We start from the raw sequence: 21,052 nt of genomic DNA, 5'->3' as shown, positions 1-21,052 counted from the left end.
CAGTCCTCAGTTGCAACACTCACTACCGAGTTCCAAACTGCTTCTGGAAGCAATGTCAGGACAATAACTGTTCGTCGGGAGCTTCATGAAATGGGTTTCCATGGCCAAGTAGCCGGACACAAGCCTAAGATCACCATGCTCAATGCCAAGCGTTGGCCTGAGTGGTGTAAAGCTTGCCGCCATTGGACTCTGGAGCAGTTGAAATATGTTCTCTGGAGCGATGAATCACGCTTCACCATCTGGCAGTCAATGGACGAATCTGTGTTTGGTGGATGCCAGGAGGACGCTACTTGCCTCTATGAATAGTGCCAACTGTAAAATTTGGTGGTCTGGTGCAGTTTTTTGATGGTTCGGGCTAGGCCCCTTAGTTCCAGTATAGGGAAATCTTTATTCTACAGCATACAATAACATTCTAGATTATTCTGTGCTTCCAACTTTGTGGCAACCTGTTTCAGCATAACAATGCCCCCATGCACAAAGCGAGGTCCATACAGAAATGGCTTGTTGAGATCGGTGTGTAAGAACTTGACTGGCCTGCACAAAGCCCTGACCTCAACCCCATTGAACACCTTTGGGATGAATTGGAACGCCGACTGCGAGCCAGGTCTAGTCACCCAACATCAGTGCCCGACCTCACTAATGACCTTGTGGCTAAATGGAAGCAAGTCCCCGCAGCAATGTTCCAACATCTAGTTGAAAGCCTTCCCAGAAGAGTGGAGGCTGTTGTAGCAGCAATGGGGGGACCAACTCCATATTAATGCCCATGATTTTGGAATGAGATGTTGGACGAGCAGGTGTCCACATACTTTTGGTCATGTAGTGTATTTGACCCTGAATGTCTGTTCTCAATGATGAGTGCAATTGCTGTAATGATGTGGTCCCACATCCACAGACTTAGATCAGATAAAAATGGACTGTATCATTACAATACACTAGTATGAAGTCAGGACATCATGTCTATGATGACATTAATCACCACCTTAAAGAGATACTCCGGTACTTTTCTATACTTTTTAGCCAGTTGTTCTGAAAGTAGCACTCACAAGCCCACTCACAAGCCCGGAAATGGCATACTACGTCGCATATGTGCATTACGTCATTGATCTCTCTCTCTGCTGTGTCCACTGACTGGATAACGCTGGGCAGGCCTCTTGCTAGCTGTCACTCAAATGCAAGAGGCTGACGCTCATTGGCTAGAACTTGAATTGCTAGGGGGCTGGCCCACGTTGGGGAAATGTAGAGAAAATGTCTTTAAAAAAACAGTTGCTTTTAAACTAGGGATTTGATGGTTAATTGAGGTAAAATAATTCTGCTCATAGATTAAGCATGTATGACCTATACACCCTATACATATCCAGCCCAAAGCGGGAGGTTTAAAAAAGTACTTTGTTAGTTGCCAAAGTCCCGGAGCATATCTGTAACTGACTTTCTGCACTCTACATCGTACATCTTTTTATATGACATATGTTCCTTTTCATTCTATTTATATAAAGAATTCTGTTAACACAGCAGAGAGTGTTTACTGTCTGCCATTGGATAAATAAAAACTTTGAACTTAAACAGCAGAAGACGCAACATCGGCACCTATCCAAGGACAGTTAAGTATTAACAATAAATGGCTGAGTAAATGTTAACTATTCATCTGTGTAGAATTCTTGACTTTAGGTGTTTGATACCAAAGGATCCCAGAGTTGATCTGAAAGATGAGGACCTTCGTTGTTCTGCTGTTTGTTCTCTGCAGCTGTCTCTCTGAGCTGCAGGTTTTTTCAAAGTAGAGACAATGACAAGAAGCCAATCTTTATGGAAACCACACAGAGGTCAGCGGAGCCAGGTGGAGGAACAGAGAGACCTACTCCAGGAGCTGAGAGCCATTGTGGCTCAACAGAGCACCAAACTGAATGAGATGGGAGCCACCGTGGAGGAACAGAGAGTCCTACTCCAGGAGCTGAGAGCCATTGTGGCTCAACAGAGCACCAAACTGAATGAGATGGGAGCCACCGTGGAGGAACAGAGAGACCTACTCCAGGAGCTGAGAGCCATTGTGGCTCAACAGAGCACCAAACTGAATGAGATGGGAGCCACCGTGGAGGAACTGAAGAGAGAGAGAACAGAGAGAGACCGAAGGTGGCCTTCTCAGCCTCGCTGTCTGAATCCAAAGGACCAAATAGTGATGATGGCATCCTGGTCTACAAACATGTCTTCAACAATATTGGTGAGGCTTACAGTCCAGTGACAGGTATCTTCAGAGCACCGGTTAATGGAGTCTACTACTTCACATACACTGCCTTTACAACCTCCAGCAAGAAGAGAAGAGTGTCGCTGTATAAAAATGGACTTCTAATGGTGACTGTGACCGATGATGTTTCAGACTCAGAGGACGGTGGATCCAATGGTGTCACACTGAAGTTGGATGCAGGAGATGAAGTCTACACTCGTCTGATGGCAGGCTATTACATCTTTGATGACAATAATCACCACAGCACCTTTACTGGCTTTCTGCTCTTCACTTAGAAAACACTTAATTCTATACCTGAATCGTACTGCTTTTTAATGATTTTATGACATATGACCAGTGTGAACTAAGCGTTGATAACAAGGTGAAAAACAAACAATCTTGTGTCTTCATCATTTAACCCAACACATCTGGATCAGAACCAACCAGTCCAGGGGATATATTAAGCTTGAGGTATTTTCAGTTATTTCTGTACGGACTGGTCGGGTGATGCAATCTTTGTGCTGCTTTGTGTAAGAATGAAAGTGTAGACCTGATTCTCTTTTCAATAACTGACTACTGAATCATTTTATAAATAATTTGTTTGATCAATGAGACAGAATGGGAAGTTGGGTAGTGTCCTCCATGTTTTGTCTAATGAATAAAGAAATGTTCTTCTCCAATTAACAAAGACAACGACTATATAATATTTCAGTTAAATGATTTATTTTTTGGGAGGTAAAGTAGTACATAAATAACTGGTAATCATTTACAGCGTATTGGTTTCACTTCCAGAACTCTCTTAGAAGCCAGATGGTACATTGAGAAACAACTGATCTAATATTAAATAAATTCAACTAAACAATAAGTAAAGAACATCTATCGGTAAGTAATAATATAATGATGTCCTCTTCTTCTTTTCAAATATCATAAACCAAACATGACACATTTTTTAAAATAAAATTACAAACAGAAAAAAAGGCAATTTACATAATTTGAGAAATAAATCTGACTTCAACATCCATTATGTAGTAAGAAACATAACATGTTACAGGCATGATCCTTACATGTTTTTATATATATATATACTGAACAAAAGTAGAAATGCAACATGCAACAATTTCAACTATTTTACTGAGCTACTGCTCATTTAAGGAAATCAGTCAATTGAAATAAATTCATTAGGCCTTAATCTATGGATTTCACATGACTGGGCAGGGCCACAGATGGGGAGCCAGGCCCAGCCAATCAGAATGAGTTTTCCCCACAAAAGGGCTTTCTTACAGACATAAATACTCCTCAGTTTCATCAGCTGTCCAGGTGGCTGGTCTCAGATGATCCCAGAGGTGAAGATGGCGGATGTGGAGGTCCTAGGTTAAAGCAGAAAGCACTGAGCCAGGCTGAAACACCAACATTTTGGAGCTGCCTTACTCAACAAAACAAAAGAGACCATGTTTGTATGCTGACTTCATTACCTCAATTATGTTTTTGCAAACTGATATGTGACACGTATTAATGACAAAATAACATTTTTTATTTTTATTTATTTCACCTTTATTTAAACAGGTAGGCTGATTTGAGAACAAGTTCTCATTTACAACTGCAACCTGGCCAAGATAAAGCATAGCATTTCGACACATACAACAACACAGAGTTACACATGGAATAAACAAAACATACAGTCAATAATACAGTAGAACAAAAGAAAACAAAAAGTCTATATGAGTGAGTGCAAATGAGGTAAGATAAGGCAATAAATAGGCCATGGTGGCAAGTAATTATAATATAGCAATTAAACACTGGAATGGTAGATGTGCAGAAGATGAATGTGCAAGTAGAGATACTGGGTGCAAAGACACCGATAAATAAATACAGTATGGGGATGAGGTAGGTAGATATATGGGCTGTTTACAGATGGGCTATGCAGGGTGCGTGATCTGTGAGCTGCTCTGACAGCTGGTGCTTAAAGCTAGTGAGGGAGATATGAGTCTCCAGCTTCAGAGATTTTTCTGTTCATTCCAGTCATTGGCGGCAGAGAACTGGAAGGAAAGACGGCCAAAGGAGGAATTGTCTTTGGGGGTGACCAGTGAGATATACCAGCTGGAGCGCGTGCTCAAGTGGGTGCTGCTATGATGACCAGTGAGCTGAGATAGGCGGGGCTTTCCCTAGCAGAGACTTGTAGATAACCTGTAGCCAGTGGGTTTGGCGACCGAGTATGAAGCGAGGGCCCAACCAACAGAGGTAAGTTTGCAATGGTGGGTTGTGTATGGGGCTTTGGTGACAAAACGGATGGCACTCTGATAGACTGCACATCCAGTTTGTTGAGTAGAGTGTTGGAGGCTATTTTATAGATGACATCACTGAAATCGAGATCGGTAGGATGGTCAGTTTTACGAGGGTATGTTTGGCAGCATTAGTGAAGGGTGCTTTGTTCGATATAGAAAGCCGATTCTAGATTTAATTTTTGGATTGGAGATGCTTAATGTGAGTCTGGAAGGAGAGTTTACAGTCTAACCAGACACGTAGGCATTTGTAGTTGTCCACGTATTCTAAGTCAGAGCCTCCAGAGTAGTGATGCTGGACGGGTTAGAGTAGGTGCGGGCAGTGATCGATTGAATAGCATGCATTTAGTTTTCTTGCGTTTAAGAGCAGTTGGAGGCCATGGAAGGAGAGTTGTATGGCATTGAAGCTCGTCTGGAGGTTAGTTAACACAGTGTCCAAAGAAGGGCCAGAAGTATACAGAATGGTGTCCTCTGCGTGAGGTGGATCAGAGAATCACCAGCAGCAAGAGCAACATCATTGATGTATACAGAAAGAGTCGGCCCAAGAATTGAACCCTGTGACACCCCCATAGAGACTGCCAGAGGTCCAGACAACAGGCCCTCCGATTTGACACACTGAACTCTATCAGAGAAGTAATTGGTAAACCAGGCGAAGCAATCATTTGAGAAACCAAGGCTGTCGAGTCTCCCAATAAGAATGTGGTGATTGACAGAGTCAAAGCCTTGGCCAGGTCGATGAATACGGCTGCACAGTAATGTCTCTTATTGATGGCCGTTATGATGTCGTTTAGGACCTTGAGTGTGGCTGAGGTGCACCCATGACCAGCTCTGGAAACCAGATTGCATAGCGAGAAGGTACGGTGGGATTCGAAATGGTCGGTAATCTGTTTGTTAACTTGGCTTTCGAAGACCTTAGAAAGGCAGGGTAGTGATATAGGTCTGTAACAGTTTGGGTCTAGAGTGTCACCCCCTTTGAAGGGGGGATGACCACAGCAGCTTTCAATCTTTGGCAATCTCAGATGATATGGAAGAGAGGTTGAACAAGCTAGTAATAGGGGTTGCAACAATTTCGGCAGATCATTTTAGAAAGAGAGGGTCCAGATTGTCTACCCGGCTGATTTGTATGGGTCCAAATTTTGCAGCTCTTTCAGAACATCAGCTATCTGGATTTGGGTGAAGAATACCAGGTGGAAAGCATGGCCAACCGTGAGAAATGCTTATTAAAATTCTCAATTATAGTGGATTTAGCAGTGGTAACAGTGTTTCCCTAGCCTCAGAGCAGTGGGCAGCTGGGAGGAGGTGCTCTTATTCTCCATGGACTTTACAGTGTCCCAGAACATTTTGAGTTAGTACTACAGGATGCAAATTTCTGTTTGAAAAAGCTAGCCTTGCTCTTCTAACTGCCTGTGTATATTTGTTCCTAACTTCCCCTGAAAAGTTGCATATCCGGGGGCTATTCTATGCTAATGCAGTACGCCACAGGATGTTTTTGTGCTGGTCAAGGGCAGACAGGTCTGGAGTGAACCAAGGACTATATCTATTCCAAGTTCTACATTTTTGGATGGGGCATGCTTATTTAAGATGCTGAGGAGGGCACAACATGCAAAGCAGGTGGGGCTATTTTTTTGTATACAGAGATTGGGTTTAGAGTAGAGGCCCCATATATACAGAGATTGGGTTAGAGGCAGCCCTATATATACAGAGATTGGGTTAGAGGCAGCCCTATATATCAGAGATTGGGTTAGAGGCAGCCCTATATACAGAGATTGGGTTACAAATCAAATTCCATCCATAAATCCCTTTCTATATCATCAGTCACAAAGTGCTTTTACCGTGGCCGGCCTAGATCCCTATGCAGGCAGCAGTATAGTGACAAGTAAACATCTCCTTAGAAGGAAGACGAGAGGAACAAGTGTCAGGGAGAAACTTAATTTCTCCTCGGCGCCTTCTCAAAACCCATTGGAGGAGAAGATCAGAGGGGAAGGACCTCTAGCTTTTTCGCAATGTGTTTTGAGAAGGAGAGGAGGAGAGAGAGGACGTTTGGCATTCTCCCTCAGACGGGAGGAGGCCCATTCTCCTCGCAGGTTGACGTTTTATTGTTATTAATCTTGCCCTGGAAGAAATGCGTGATTTTCATTCGATGGGCCAGCTCAAAGTAAAAATTGGCTATATTGTAAAAATTCATGAAAACAAACATTTGCTTTTTGGTCTTCTTTTAAGTTTGGGATTAGTCATTAGGGTTAGCAGTGTGGTTAAGGTTAGGTTAAAATTGATATTTTATGACTTTGTGGTTGTGCCAGCTAGCGACCACTCTGCAGGCTGCCTCTGAGGCCAAGATTCATGACAATAAAATACATCCTCCCCTCTTGCTGTACATGTTAGAAGCCAATAATACATAAGACCACTGGGTGGGTGACATCACACCAGGAAAACTAATGGTAACCGTGAACAGACCAAGGTTGTGACATCCCACCAGGAAAACTAATGGTAACCGTGAACACGACCAAGGTGGTGACATCTCATCAGGAAAACTAATGGGAACCGTGAACACAGACCAAGGTGGTGACATCACACAGGAAAACTAATGGTAACCGTGAACACAGACCAAGGTGGTGACTCACACACTGTGTGAAGTGCATCCCCACTACTGGGAACCGTGAACATAGACCAAGGTGGTGACATCACACCAGGAAAACTACTGGGAACCGTGAACACAGACCAAGGTGGTGACATCACATCAGGAAAACTAATGGGAACCGTGAACACAGACCAAGGTGGTGACATCACACCAGGAAAACTAATGGGGAACCGTGAACACAGACCAAGGTGGTGACATCACACCAGGAAAACTAATGGGAACCGTGAACACAGACCAAGGTGGTGACATCACATCAGGAAAACTAATGGGAACCGTGAACACAGACCAAGGTGGTGACATCACCGGAAAACTACTGGGAACCGTGAACACAGACCAAGGTGGTGACATCACATCAGGAAAACTAATGGGAACCGTGAACACAGACCAAGGTGGTGACATCCCACCAGGAAAACTAATGGGAACCGTGAACACAGACCAAGGTGGTGACATCACACCAGGAAAACTAATGGGAACCGTGAACACAGACCAAGGTGGTGACATCCCACCAGGAAAACTAATGGGAACCGTGAACACAGACCAAGGTGGTGACATCACATCAGGAAAACTAATGGGAACCGTGAACACAGACCAAGGTGGTGACATCACACCAGGAAAACTAATGGGAACCGTGAACACAGACCAAGGTGGTGACATCACACCAGGAAAACTAATGGGAACCGTGAACACAGACCAAGGTGGTGACATCACACCAGGAAAACTATCGGAACCGTGAACACAGACCAAGGTGGTGACATCACACCAGGAAAACTAATGGGAACCGTGAACACAGACCAAGGTGGTGACATCACACCAGGAAAACTACTGGGAACCGTGAACACAGACCAAGGTGGTGACATCACATCAGGAAAACTAATGGGAACCGTGAACACAGACCAAGGTGGTGACATCACACCAGGAAAACTAATGGGAACCGTGAACACAGACCAAGGTGGTGACATCCCACCAGGAAAACTAATGGGAACCGTGAACACAGACCAAGGTGGTGACATCAAACCAGGAAAACTACTTGCCAGGTTTCCTGGAGAAGTTCACTGACACTTTTTACAGAATGACATCAATAACCTCATGAAAACAGTGACCTGTGTTTTTAAAGACGTTGAGTCGGTGTGTGTGTATATATTTGTGCTCCGTGCGTGTCCGTGCGTGAGTAGGAGGGCACCATGGAGAGAGTATTCATTTTTAGTCATATACCAAACTGCACTCATACTCTGTCTAACTGTGGGAGTCATCATCATGTTTGTGGTTGAGTGAACCAGAGACCAAGCAGTTCTTCACGGAGTGTGTGTACTTGAACTTCGAGCATTATTACTGACTGCTATAGCCTCCAGTGGGAACAGACTGAGTGGTGAGTTTGAACAGTTTATGAGAAAGTGATACACACTTCCCTTCAGACTCATCCAGGGGCCATCCCAGAGACTCATTCTCCTTCTGTCTCTCCTGAAATATTAGCCTCATCCATCCCAGAGACTCCTTCTCCTTCTGTCTCTCCTGAAATATTAGCCTCATCCATCCCAGAGACTCCTTCTCCTTCTGTCTTCTTTCCACTCCTTCTCCTTCTGTCTGTCCTGAAATATTAGCCTCATCCATCCCAGAGACTCCTTCTCCTTCTGTCTGTCCTGAAATATTAGCCTCATCCTCCCGAAATATTAGCCTCATCCATCCCAGAGACTCCTTCCGCCTCATCCATCCCAGATTACCTCGATCCTTCTCCTTCCGTCTGTCCTGAAATATTAGCCTCATCCATCCCAGAGACTCCTTCTCCTTCCGTCTCTCCTGAAATATTAGCCTCATCCATCCCAGAGACTCTTCTCCTGTCTCGAAATATTAGCCTCATCCATCCCAGAGACTCCTCTCTCTCTCTCTCTCTCTCTCCCTTCTTCTCTCTCTCTCTCTCTCTCTCTCTCTCTCTCTCTTCTGTGAAGACAAAGAGGTCTTACAGGAGCCAGAAGAGGTAAATGTGTGAGCTGGTCTGTAAATGGAGCAATTCCAGCTTTAATTTGCTATTAAGTGAGAACAAGATGCACTAAATTCTACATTAGAAAGGGAGAGGAGAGAGAACCCACTGACACCCCTATCAGATCACAGCAAAATCACATTCTACTTTAACAGAGCAATATTTAATCATGAGGCATCCAAGCTGAACAAACGGCATACTATTAAGAAATGCTATAGATGGAAGGAAAGTAGTGTAGAGAAACCTACCAGAAAGCAATTAATCAACAACAAATTCAATTCCTTTTAGACAACTTCCTGGACAAACGTTTCACTGCAATAGCGAAGGTGTAAACTTGGCAGTAGAAAGCCTAAATAGCTTCACTATCAAATCTAAACATTTCAACCAGACAACCTAAGAAAATGAACAACAATGACAAATGGTTTGATGAAAAGTGCAAAATCCCAAGAAAGGAATTGAGGAACATATCTAACCAAAAACACAGAGACCCAGAAAACCTGAGACTACGCCTTCACTATGGTGAATCACTAAAACAATACAGAAATACACTACGGAAAAACAAGGAACAGCACGTCAGAAATCAGCTTAATGTAATTGAAGAATCCATAGACTCTAAACACTTCTGGGAAAATTGGAAAACACAAATAGTTATCTATCCAAAATGGAGATGTATGGGTAAACCACTTCGAAAAATACTTTTTTTATAACAAAGAACAAACAGCAAAAACACATACATGAACAATAGAACATTTTAATCAGCTATTAAAGACTACCAGAACCCACTGAATTCTCCAATGACATTGAATGAACTACAGGACAAAATACAAACCCTCTAACCCAAAAAAGGCCTGTGTGTGTTGATGGTATCCTAAATGAAATGATAAATTATACAGACCACAAATTTCACTTGGCTATACTTAAACTCTTTAACATCATCCTCAGCTCTGGCATCTTTCCTAAAACTTGGAACCGAGGACTGATCACCCCAATCCACAAAAGTGGAGACAAATCCGACCCCAATAACTACAGTGAGATATGTGTCAACAGCAACTTTGGGAAAATTCTCTGCATTATCACTAACAGCAGACTCCTACATTTCCTCAGTGAAAACAATGTATTGAGCAAATGTCAAATTGGCTTTTTACCAAATTACCGTACGACAGGCCACATATTCACCATGCACCCCTTATTGACAAACAAAAACACAACAAAAGCAAAGTCTTCTCATGCTTTGTTGATTTCAAAAAAAGCTTTTGACTCAATTTGGCTTGATGGTCAGCTATGGACATTTATGGAAAGTGGTGTTGGGGAAAAACATAACATTATAAAATCCATGTACATAAACAACAAGTGTGCGGTTAAAATTGGCAGAAAACACACCCATTTCTTTCCACAGGGCCGTGGAGTGAGACAGGGATGCAGCTTGAGCCCCACCCTCTACAACATATATATCAATGAACTGGCGAGGCACAGAACATTCTGCAGCACCCCACAACATATATTCGAACTGGTGAGGGCACTAGCTTCTGCTGAATGCGGCCTAGAACATTCTGCAGCACCCGGCCTCACCCTCTTCAACATATATATCAATGAACTGGTGAGGGCACTAGAACATTCTGCAGCACCCGGCCTCACCCTCTTCAACATATATCAATGAACTGGTGAGGGCACTAGAACAGTCTGCAGCACCCGGGCCTCACCCTCTTCAACATATATCAATGAACTGGTGAGGGCACTAGAACAGTCTGCAGCACCCGGCCTCGCCCTACTAGAATCTGAAGTCAAATGTCTACTGTTTGCTGATGATCTGGTGCTTCTGTCCCCAACCAAGGAGGGCCTACAGCAGCACCTAGATATTCTGCACAGATTCTGTCAGACCTGGGCCCTGACAGTAAATCAATCAATCAAATGTATTTATTAAGCTCTTCTTACATCAGCTGGTGTCACAAAGTGCTGTACAGAAACCCAGCCTAAAACCCCAAACAGGAAGCAATGCAGGTGTAGAAGCACGGTGGCAAGGAAAAACTCCCTAGAAAGGCCAGAACCTAGGAAGAAACCTAGAGAGGAACCAGGCTATGAGGGTGGCCAGTCCTCTTCTGGCTGCCGGGTGGAGATTATAACAGAACACGGCCAAGATGTTCAAATGTTCATAGATGACCAGCAGGGTCAAATAATAATAATCACAGTGGTTGTCGAGGGTGCAACAGGTCAGCACCTCAGGAGTAAATGTCAGTTGGCTTTTCATAGCTGATCATTCAGAGTATCTCTACCACTCCTGCTGTCTCTAGAGAGTTGAAAACAGCAGGTCTGGGACAGGTAGCACTTCCGGTGAACAGGTCAGGGTTCCATAGCTGCAGGCAGAACAGTTGAAACTGGAGCAGCAGCACGACCAGGTGGACTGGGGACAGCAAGGAGTCATCAGGCCAGGTAGTCCTGAGGCATGGTCCTAGGGCTCAGGTCCTCCGAGAAAGAAAGAAAGAAAGAAAGAAAGAAAGAAGAGAAAGAAAGAGAGAATTAGAGAGAGCATGCTTAAATTCACACAGGACACCGGATAAGACAGGAGAAATACTCCAGAAAAAACAGACCGACCCTAGCCCCGACACATAAACTATTGCAGCATAAATAATACAAAAATAATGGTGTTCTAAAAAGGTCCAGTCGCCAGGACCACAAATACAAATTCCATCTACAAACCTTGGCATAAACATCAGCACCACAGGTAACTTCCTCAAAACTGTGAACGATCTGAGAGACAAGGCAAGAAGGACCTTCTATGCCATCAAAAAGGAACATAAAATTCGACATACCAATTAGGATCTGGATAAAAATACTGGAATCAGTTATAGAACACATTGCCCTTTATGGTTGTGAGGTCTGGGGTCCGCTCATCAACCAAGAAAAAACGGAGAAAACTATAACGCTATTTGGCCCTAAACAGAGAGTACACAGTGGCAGAATACCTGACCACTGTGACTGACCCAAGATGAAGGAAGGCTTTGACTATGCACAGACTCAGTGAGCATAGCCTTGCTATTGAGAGAGGCCGCCATCAGCAGACCAGCCTCTCAAGAGAAGACAGGCTATGTGCACACTGCCCACAAAATGAGGTGGAAACCGAACTGCACTTCCTAACCTCCTGCCAAATGTATGACCATATTAGACACACATATTTCCCTCAGATTCACAGACCCACAAAGAATTTGAAAACAATCCAATCTTGAAAAACTCCCATATTTATTGGTTGAAATACAGTACCACAGTTGTGCCATCACAGCAACAAGATTTGTGACCTGTTGCCACAAGAAAAGGCAACCGGTGAAGAACAAACACCATTGTAAATACAACCCATATTTATGCTTATTTATTTTCCTTTTTTACTTTAACTATTTGCACATTGTTACAACACTGCACATAGCCATAATATGACATTTGAAATGTCTCTATTCCTTTTAAACTTTTGTTGTTTATTATTGTCTATTTCACTTTTGATTATTATCTATTTCACTTGCTTCTGCAATGTAAACATGTTTCCCATGCCAATAAAGCCCTTTGAATTGAAGAGAGAGAGTTGATTTAAACACCTGCTCACTTACGGTATAACACCAGTCTTTGACCGTACCCCCCTGTGTATAGCCTCGCACAGTTATTTTATTGTTGCTCTTTAATTATTTGTTATTTTTCTATTTTCTTCTTTTTTTATTTTTTATTTTTTACTACAGTTTATTTTAGTAAGTAATTCTTAACACTTATTTTTTCATAAAACTGCATTGTTTGTTAAGGGCTTGTAAGTAAGCATTTCACTGTAAGGTGAACCTGTTATATTCGATACATGTGACAATACAATTTGATTTGATGATTTGTCTGAATATGTACAGGGTTTTTCACCCTTTGTCTGGAATAATAGCCCCAAATTAAACGTTAAACAACATCCTATGACAAAGTCCAAAGGTGCCACCACTTCTTACGGCTGGGTGTAATCATTAGTCCAAACAGTTTGAAAAAAGCAAGAGATTCTATGTGACAGATTAACGTAGGTCCCTCCCCGTTTCGTTCTGTTTACGAAACGTTTTGCAACAAAATCGGGATAATGACTACACCCCTGTTAAGGCTAATGTTCCCTGGCGGATGTTTACGGAAGTGGAAGCTTGAACAATAAACAGTTCAATTAATAATCTCTGTTGTATGCGAGATATACTCAACTATGTCAATGATCTCGTAAATTGAGTCGTTGATTTACAATGAATGTGTATAATATCATATATACTTTTTTCCCCTACTGTATTATTGACTGTATGTTTGTTTTACTCCATGTGTAACTCTGTGTTGTTGTATGTTGTCGAACTGCTTTGCTTTATCTTGACCAGGTCGCAGTTGTAAATGAGAACTTGTTCTCAACTAGCCTACCTGGTTAAATAAAGGTGAAATAAAACAGAATGTAAAAAGGGATTCAGCAACACCCATTGGTGAGTATTTAGTTATGTATTCTACTGGAAACACGTGACCTGTCCTACTACGTCGTCGTCAGCTGAGACAGGCGACATGGCGACTTCAGCGGGATTTAAGGTGCTGAGAAAACACATTTGTGGCATTTAAAAAAATTTTTATATACTTTGTTTTGTTCGCATTGTAAACGGATCATGTTGTCTGTGAGGTTTTGTAAATAGTTTAGTTGGCTAGAAGTTGAAAAAGCCCTGGGCGACACTTGACAACCAACGTTAGCCAGTAGAAGTTGCCTGTCCACTTAACAGATACAGGTCGAAGTGGTTGGCGGTCATAAGAAGTTACTTGTGAAACTGTCGACTTCCAGAATACCAACAGGCTCGTGTTGTTAACTTTCATAGTGACAAGTTGAGCTAACTTGTAACGTTACTAGCAACCACCAAAACAAACATGCAAAACAGTTTAAAAGTTGTCAGGAAGTTGGTTGAGCCAGCTACCTAGCTAGCCACAACATCACATTCCTGAAAAGGTAGAACGGTGACAGAATGTTAAATTGGTCAATGTTCAAAGAGCCGCCAGCAAAATTGTAAACCATACAGCAAATGTATCCCATTACATTGTCACATGTAAACGGCACTTGATTTGGATGAAGTTAGCCAGCTAGCTAGGTACATTAGGCCTATTTGTTTACCAAGTCTCCAACAACAACATAACATGAGTTGTATTCATCTCTGAATGCGTTTCCCTCTTTCTCTCTCAGGTTCTATATGAGCATGATGGAGTTTTTATACACACCAACCCAGAAAGGAGTGAGGAGCAGGATTCTCTCACTTCAGGATTCCTGCGTGTCCTGGACCAGGTATGGCAATATGCAACACAATGAGATGTATCCTTTCCTCTTATAATGTCCACAGATCAGACTGAACATTCATTCTCGTCATTTCTACCAGGATGGAGACATAGTGCTGGAATATAAACCCATGGAAGATGTTGACCACTCTGCCATGCTGTGTGCTGCCAAGGTTAGACTTCATTTGCATATCTTTAGATTTAATATTCCATGTTTCAGGTCATCATAAACAAAGTGTACATATATTAAAATACTAACAAGATTAGACTCTTATCAATCTTACTGGTACGTTCATATGAAACACTGCTAATTGGCTCGCCACAACTGTTGGCTGGTGCTGATAATACAGACAGTGCAATTTGTTTAACATGGAAATAGCTGTTCTGTCATTCAGCCTACAGTAGCAGCCAATGTGTGGTGTTCAATGAGGCCTACATTCCATGAGACTTTTGAAAAAAATACACGCAGGTCTTGACATGAACCTGTTTTATCCACTTGTCCTTTAGACAAGGTGGTGACTGGAAATGGTGTTTGATGCAAGAAACCACTTTATTATTCTGACATTATTACAGAGAATCAGACAAATTATACTCCCCCTCTGCCTATTGGATACTTAGCTTATTCAAGCCTGTCTCAAAATAAAAAAACTGCCCCTTTAAGACAAAAAAAGCTCTTTACCTGACTCATGTTTCAAAGATGTATAGAAATGTACATGGTTTGTGGTCTTGTAGGAAGCAATCACTCCCCTATTGCTGACTACAGATTATCTATAACTGGGCTAATACCAACGTAATTAGAACAGTAAAACTAAATGTTTTGTCATACCCGTGGTATACGGCCTGATATACCACGGCTGTCAGCCAATCAGCATTCACCCAGTTTATAATTGTGTGTTTATATAGGCCTACTGCAGCTCTGATTGGTTATGCCACCGGTCTGTGTAGAGTACGGGCTGAGTGGTGCCTGTCAACACAATAATCATACACCGATGTGTTCTGCCTACAAAAGAAAATCTCTTGCATAGTTTTGCCTACTAAGTCTTGCACAATTCGTTTTGTTTCGGTATGTTGCGTTGAAAGTGGCTAATAACGCATTGATTCGATCACAATTCCCACAGTAAAGGGACACGTTGATAGTGTTAACTAAAAGGGGGGGAAAACTCTATGAAGTTCAATCTGTGCTTCTCTGCGCGGGCTGATATTTCTTCTGCGCCGGTGTCCGCACAGCTTAATGGGAACATTAGTCAGAATTATGATGACAACACTCCACATTTTATATATTGGCTTGGCTGTATCCATGGTGACACATCAGTTGTCTTGAGAGCTCGATGTGACTGTCAAACCACAGTCTGGCTCCAATCACCTTGGTCATGTGACAGCAGCATCGCTTCATGTTTCCTATCTGTTTCTCTGCTGCACTAGAATAAAAATGTTCTAGTGATCTCTGACTGAAATAAAAACCCTGAGAGTAGAGATGCAACAGGAAACCAAAGCCCAGAAGTATATCCTGATTCCTGAATCTAATATGGTTCATCCCGGTCGTGATGAAAACACATAGCTAGCTCATCTCTTCATAGAAACTAACTCTCGTCTCTCTATCAGCCACTCAGGACAGATGTCTGTCAGTTAGGTTCTCTGTGGAGAAAAAAAATACATCCATATTCTCTTTCTATGTCAAAACCGGTTTAATTTGAATAGCCTCTCTCATAGTATTTCCAGCCTTTGCTGTAATTATCTGTACCACTACCTACCCAGCCAGCCAGCCAGAACTATGTACTGTATATAGATAGTACTGTATATAGGGGGTGTGTGTGTGTGTGTGTGTGTGTGTGTGGACTGTATATAGATAGTACAACATTTTGGGGTCACTTAAGCTTTTTAAAAAACTGCTGATTTTTTTTAAATGGAATATCTACATGGCTTACAGAGGCCCATTATCAGCAACCATCACTCCTGGGTTCCAATGGCACGTTATGTTAGCTAATCCAAGTTTATCGTTTTTTAAAAGGCTAATTGATCATTAGAAAACCCTTTTCACAGAACAGCACATACTGGTTCTAACCAGAATAGAAAAGAGGAGTGGGAGGCCCCGGTGCACACAACTGAGCTAAAGGGCAAGTACATTTTGTGTCTAGTTTGTTTCTCAAACGCCTCACATGTCCTCAACTGGCAGCTTCATTAAATAGTACGTGCAAAACACCAGTCTCAAGCGTCATCAGTGAAGAGGCGACTCCAGGATGCTGGCCTTCTAGGCAGAGTTGCAAAGAAAAGCCATATCTCAGACTGGCCAATTCAAAAGGAAAGTTTGAGATGGGCAAAAGAACAAACACTGGCCAGAGGAAGATTTAGAAAAAAGGGTTATGGATAGACGAATCTGAGTTTGAGGTGTTCAGTTCACAAAGAAGAACATTCATGAGACGCTATGAAAACATGGAGGAGGAGTGCTTGACGCCATCTGTCAAGCATGGTGGAGGCAATCAAATCAAATTTTATTTGTCACATACACATGGTTAGCAGATGTTAATGCGAGGTGTAGCTAAATGCTTCTAGTTCCAACCATGCAGTAATATCTAACAAGTAATATAACAATTTCACAACAACTACCTTATACACACGTGTAAAGGAATGAATAAGAATATGTACATATAAATATATATGGATGAGCGATGGCGAACGGCATAGGCAAGATGCAGTAGATGGTATAGAGTACAGTATATACATATGAGATGAGTAGTGTAGGGTATGTAAACATTATATAAAGTGACTAGTGATACATTTATTACATCCAATTTTTTATTATTAAAGTGGCTAAAGATTGAGTCAGTATGTTGGCAGCAGCCAGTCAATGTTAGTGATGGCTGTTTAACAGTCTGATGGCCTTGAGATAGAAGCTGTTTTCAGTCTCTCGGTCCCAGCTTTGATGCACCTGTACTGACCTCGCCTTCTGGATGGTAGCGAGAGGTGAACAGCAGCGGCTCGGTTGGTTGTTGTCCTTGATGATCTTTTTGTTCTTCCTGTGACATCGGGTGGTGTAGGTGTCCTGGAGGGCAGGTAGTTTGCCCCCGGTGATGCGTTGTGCAGACCTCACTACCCTCTGGAGAGCCTTACGGTTGTGGGCGAAGCAGATGCCGTACCAGGCGGTGATACAGACCAACAGGATGCTCTTGATTGTGCATCTGTAAAAGTTTGAGTGTTTTTTGGGGACAAGCCGGTTTCTTCAGCCTTCTGAGGTTGAAGAGGCGCTGTTGCGCCTTCTTCTCCATGCTGTCTGTGTGTGGACCATTTCAGTTTGTGATGGTCTGGGGTGCTTTGGTGGTGGTAAAGTGGGAGATTTGTACAGGGTAAAAGGGATCTTGAAGAAGGAAGGCTATCACTCCATTTTGCAAAGCCATGCTCCATACCCTGTGGACGCGCGCTTAATTGGAGCCAATTTCCTCCTACAACAGGACAATGACCCAAAGCACAGCTCCAAACTATGCAATAACTATTTAGGGAAGAAGCAGTCAGCTGGTATTCTGTCTATAATGGAGTGGCCAGCACAGCCACCGGATCTCAACCCCTATTGAGCTGTTGTGGGAGCAGCTTGACCAGTATGGTACGTAAGAAGTACCCATCAAGCCAATCCAACTTGTGGGAGGTGCTTCAGGAAGCATGGGGTGAAATCTCTTCAGATTACCTCAACAAATTGACAACTAAAATGCCAAAGGTCTGCAAGGCTGTAATTTCTGCAAGTGGAGGATTCTATGACAAAAGCAAAGTTTGAAGGACACAATTATTATTTCAATTAAAAATCATTATTTATAACCTTGTCAATGTCTTGACTATATTTCCTATTCATTTTGCAACTAATTTCATGTATGTTTTCATGGAAAACAAGGACATTTCTAAGTGACCCCAAACTTTTGAACAGTAGTGTATATGGGTAGGTGTGTGTACTGTATATGGGTAGGTGTGTGTACTGTATATAGATAGTACTGTATATGGGTTGGTGTGTGTACTGTATATAGATGCTACCGTATTTGGGTGAGTCTGAGTATACCTGTATTCTCTCTCCCAGGAGTCTAGCTCTGTGTTTGAATGGGGCCAGCGGCACCAGGGGTACAAACCAAAACCCAGGAGACAAGCCTCCCAGGCAGGTGGAGCACCAGCTGAGCTGTGAGACAGAGTGGGACATGGTTCACACTGTTCAGTTCAGGAAGAAACCCAGCAACAATGGAGAAGGTGAGTGGAAGAGAACACACTAGAACACAGCAGAACACACTAGAACAGAGCAGGACGCACTAGAACAGAGCAGGACGCACTAGAACAGAGCAGGACACCCTAGAACAGAGCAGGACACCCTAGAACAGAGCAGGACACCCTAGAACAGAGCAGGACACCCTAGAACAGAGCAGGACACCCTAGAACAGAGCAGGACACCCTAGAACAGAGCAGGACACACTAGAACAGAGCAGGACACACTAGAACAGAGCAGGACACACTAGAACAGAGCAGGACGCACTAGAACAGAGCAGGACGCACTAGAACAGAGCAGGACACCTAGAACACAGCAGGACGCACTAGAACAGAGCAGGACGACCTTCTAGAACAGAGCAGGACACCCTAGAACAGAGCAGACACACTAGAACAGAGCAGGACACACTAGAACAGAGCAGGACTAAACCCTAGAACAGAGCAGACACCACTGAACAGAGCAGGACACCCTAGAACAGAGCAGGACACCCTAGAACAGAAAGCAGGACACCCTAGAACAGCAGACCACTAGAACAGAGCAGGACGCACTAGAACAGAGCAGGACGACACTAGAACAGAGCAGGACACCTAGAACAGAGCAGGACGCACTAGAACAGAGCAGGGACGCACTAGAACAGAGCAGGACGGCACTAGAACAGAGCAGAACACACTAGAACAGAGCAGAACACACTAGAACAGAGCAGAACGCACTAGAACAGAAGCAGAACACACTAGAACAGAGCAGCAACAGAGCGCACTAGAACAGAGCAGGACGCACTAGAACCAGAGCAGGACGCACTAGAACAGAGCAGGACACCCTAGAACAGAGCAGGACACACTAGAACAGAGCAGGACACCCTAGAACAGAGCAGGACACCCTAGAACAGAGCAGAACACCCTAGAACAGAGCAGAACACACTAGAACAGAGCAGGACACCCTAGAACAGAGCAGGACACCCTAGAACAGAGCAGGACACAGTAGGCCCTGTTAGGCCCCGGTAAGTCCCGGTAGGCCACAGTAGAATGGCCATTTTATTTGACCTTTTATTTAGTCAGGGAAAGTAATGGAGAACATATCAATGATTTAGCATCATCATGCTTCCTCTATGGAGAGCCAAAATATCACTATTCATTACCTGTCCAGCTGATATATTGTCATTACCTGTAGCCTACTGCAATGAAAAATGTCTGGTTTCTTTCAACTGTCAAGTCTAGTACTGGAACCACAATGCAACATAATTGTTGTTCTTGGCCTTGCCGTTCTGTGGTTCTTCATGGCAAGACTAAACAAGGTTAAGCGTGCAGCGCTCTCTCATGTGTATATATATTTGTGTGTATGTATGTATATATTTATTTATTTATTTTCTCTCCTTCCTCTCTGGCTGGAATTCCAAATCACCTCTCCTCTTAACGTCCAGAAGCTGCTTTAGTGGAGCGACCCTGATTAAGTTGGTTGGAGGAGAGGAGACTAATTGCTTCTGTTTTCCCACAGTACGATCAATCTTCTCCAGCAGGCCAGCTGGAGGATTAATCAGGCCTCCTGCTACTTCCCTGCGCTGCAGACATTTAAATGTCAAGCGAGTCAAATTAAAAGCATTACACATGGATCTATACAACTATAGATGAAGTGTGGTATGAACGTTGTGCTGCTTGTCTCTCTGCATTAGGGAAATACCCTAGAGAGAGTACACACATACTCTAATTTGTGTGTGTGTCTCTTCTGTGTGTGGAGTACATGCGTAGTGTTGTGTATCTAAACCCCCCCCCCATCTCTCTCTCCTCTCTCCTCATTGTGTTTCTATGTCTGTGTATATCCTGTATCTCTCTCTCCAGGTGCTCCTCCTAAACCCGCTCCCATCCCAGAGAAGAGTAAGGGTTCCCGGCTGTTCTTCCGTCTCAGTGACCTGGCCTCAGTCAGGGGTGAAGGAGGAGGGGCTGGTCCTACCTGGTGTTCACCCCCTAAGAGACCGCAACATGGGGGGTTGAGCTGCCTGCCCTACACTTTCACCAGGAGGTAGTGAAGGCTTCCTGGACTGTCTCAGGAAGTACATGCTGCTGACAGAGTACGTAGACCAGACAGTAAATATACATGCTGCTGACACAGTACGTAGACCAGACAGTAAATATACATGCTGCTGACACAGTACGTAGACCAGACAGTAAATATACATGCTGCTGACACAGTACGTAGACCAGACAGTAAATATACATGCTGCTGACACAGTACGTAGACCAGACAGTAAATATACATGCTGCTGACACAGTACGTAGACCAGACAGTAAATATACATGCTGCTGACACAGTACGTAGACCAGACAGTAAATATACATGCTGCTGACACAGTACGTAGACCAGACAGTAAATATACATGCTGCTGACACAGTACGTAGACCAGACAGTAAATATACATGCTGCTGACACA

The 21,052-nt window shown here is 43.2% G+C and overlaps 2 protein-coding genes and 1 long non-coding RNA gene across 3 annotated transcripts in view; all 3 read left to right on the top strand.

Annotated features, from left to right (window-relative positions):
• The first annotated feature begins 1,721 nt into the window (after positions 1 to 1,721).
• LOC106597902 (complement C1q-like protein 2) lies at positions 1,722 to 2,899 on the top strand. The gene is made up of 2 exons (XM_045700212.1): positions 1,722 to 2,012; positions 2,099 to 2,899. The coding sequence occupies exons 1-2, from the start codon at positions 1,781 to 1,783 to the stop codon at positions 2,509 to 2,511; spliced, it is 645 nt and encodes a 214-aa protein (XP_045556168.1). The 5' UTR covers positions 1,722 to 1,780; the 3' UTR covers positions 2,512 to 2,899.
• A 10,454-nt stretch (positions 2,900 to 13,353) lies between these two features.
• Positions 13,354 to 14,596, top strand: LOC106576542 (uncharacterized). Its single transcript, XR_006760196.1, has 3 exons — positions 13,354 to 13,670; positions 14,308 to 14,406; positions 14,498 to 14,596. It is a non-coding gene; the product is annotated as an uncharacterized lncRNA (long non-coding RNA).
• Positions 14,597 to 20,645: 6,049 nt separating this feature from the next.
• Positions 20,646 to 21,052, top strand: part of LOC106576658 (TBC1 domain family member 15) — a 58,074-nt gene continuing 57,667 nt past the window's right edge. Inside the window, exon 1 of the mRNA XM_045700211.1 lies at positions 20,646 to 20,692. Coding sequence (XP_045556167.1) covers positions 20,679 to 20,692 — 14 coding nt within the window. The 5' untranslated portion in view covers positions 20,646 to 20,678. The remainder of the gene's footprint in view (positions 20,693 to 21,052) is intronic.

Source organism: Salmo salar, chromosome ssa17, assembly GCF_905237065.1.
Source record: "Salmo salar chromosome ssa17, Ssal_v3.1, whole genome shotgun sequence".
Classification (NCBI taxonomy): domain Eukaryota; kingdom Metazoa; phylum Chordata; class Actinopteri; order Salmoniformes; family Salmonidae; genus Salmo; species Salmo salar.
This window is presented reverse-complemented; position numbering and strand designations above follow the sequence as displayed.

Excerpts from the sequence above, each read along its gene's own strand:
- LOC106597902 (XM_045700212.1), top strand. The coding sequence starts at position 1,781 with ATGACAAGAAGCCAATCTTTATGGAAACCACACAGAGGTCAGCGGAGC. Across the intron at positions 2,013-2,098 it reads AGCCACCGTGGAGGAACAGA|AGAGAGAGAACAGAGAGAGA; the intron begins GAGACCTACTCC and ends GAGGAACTGAAG.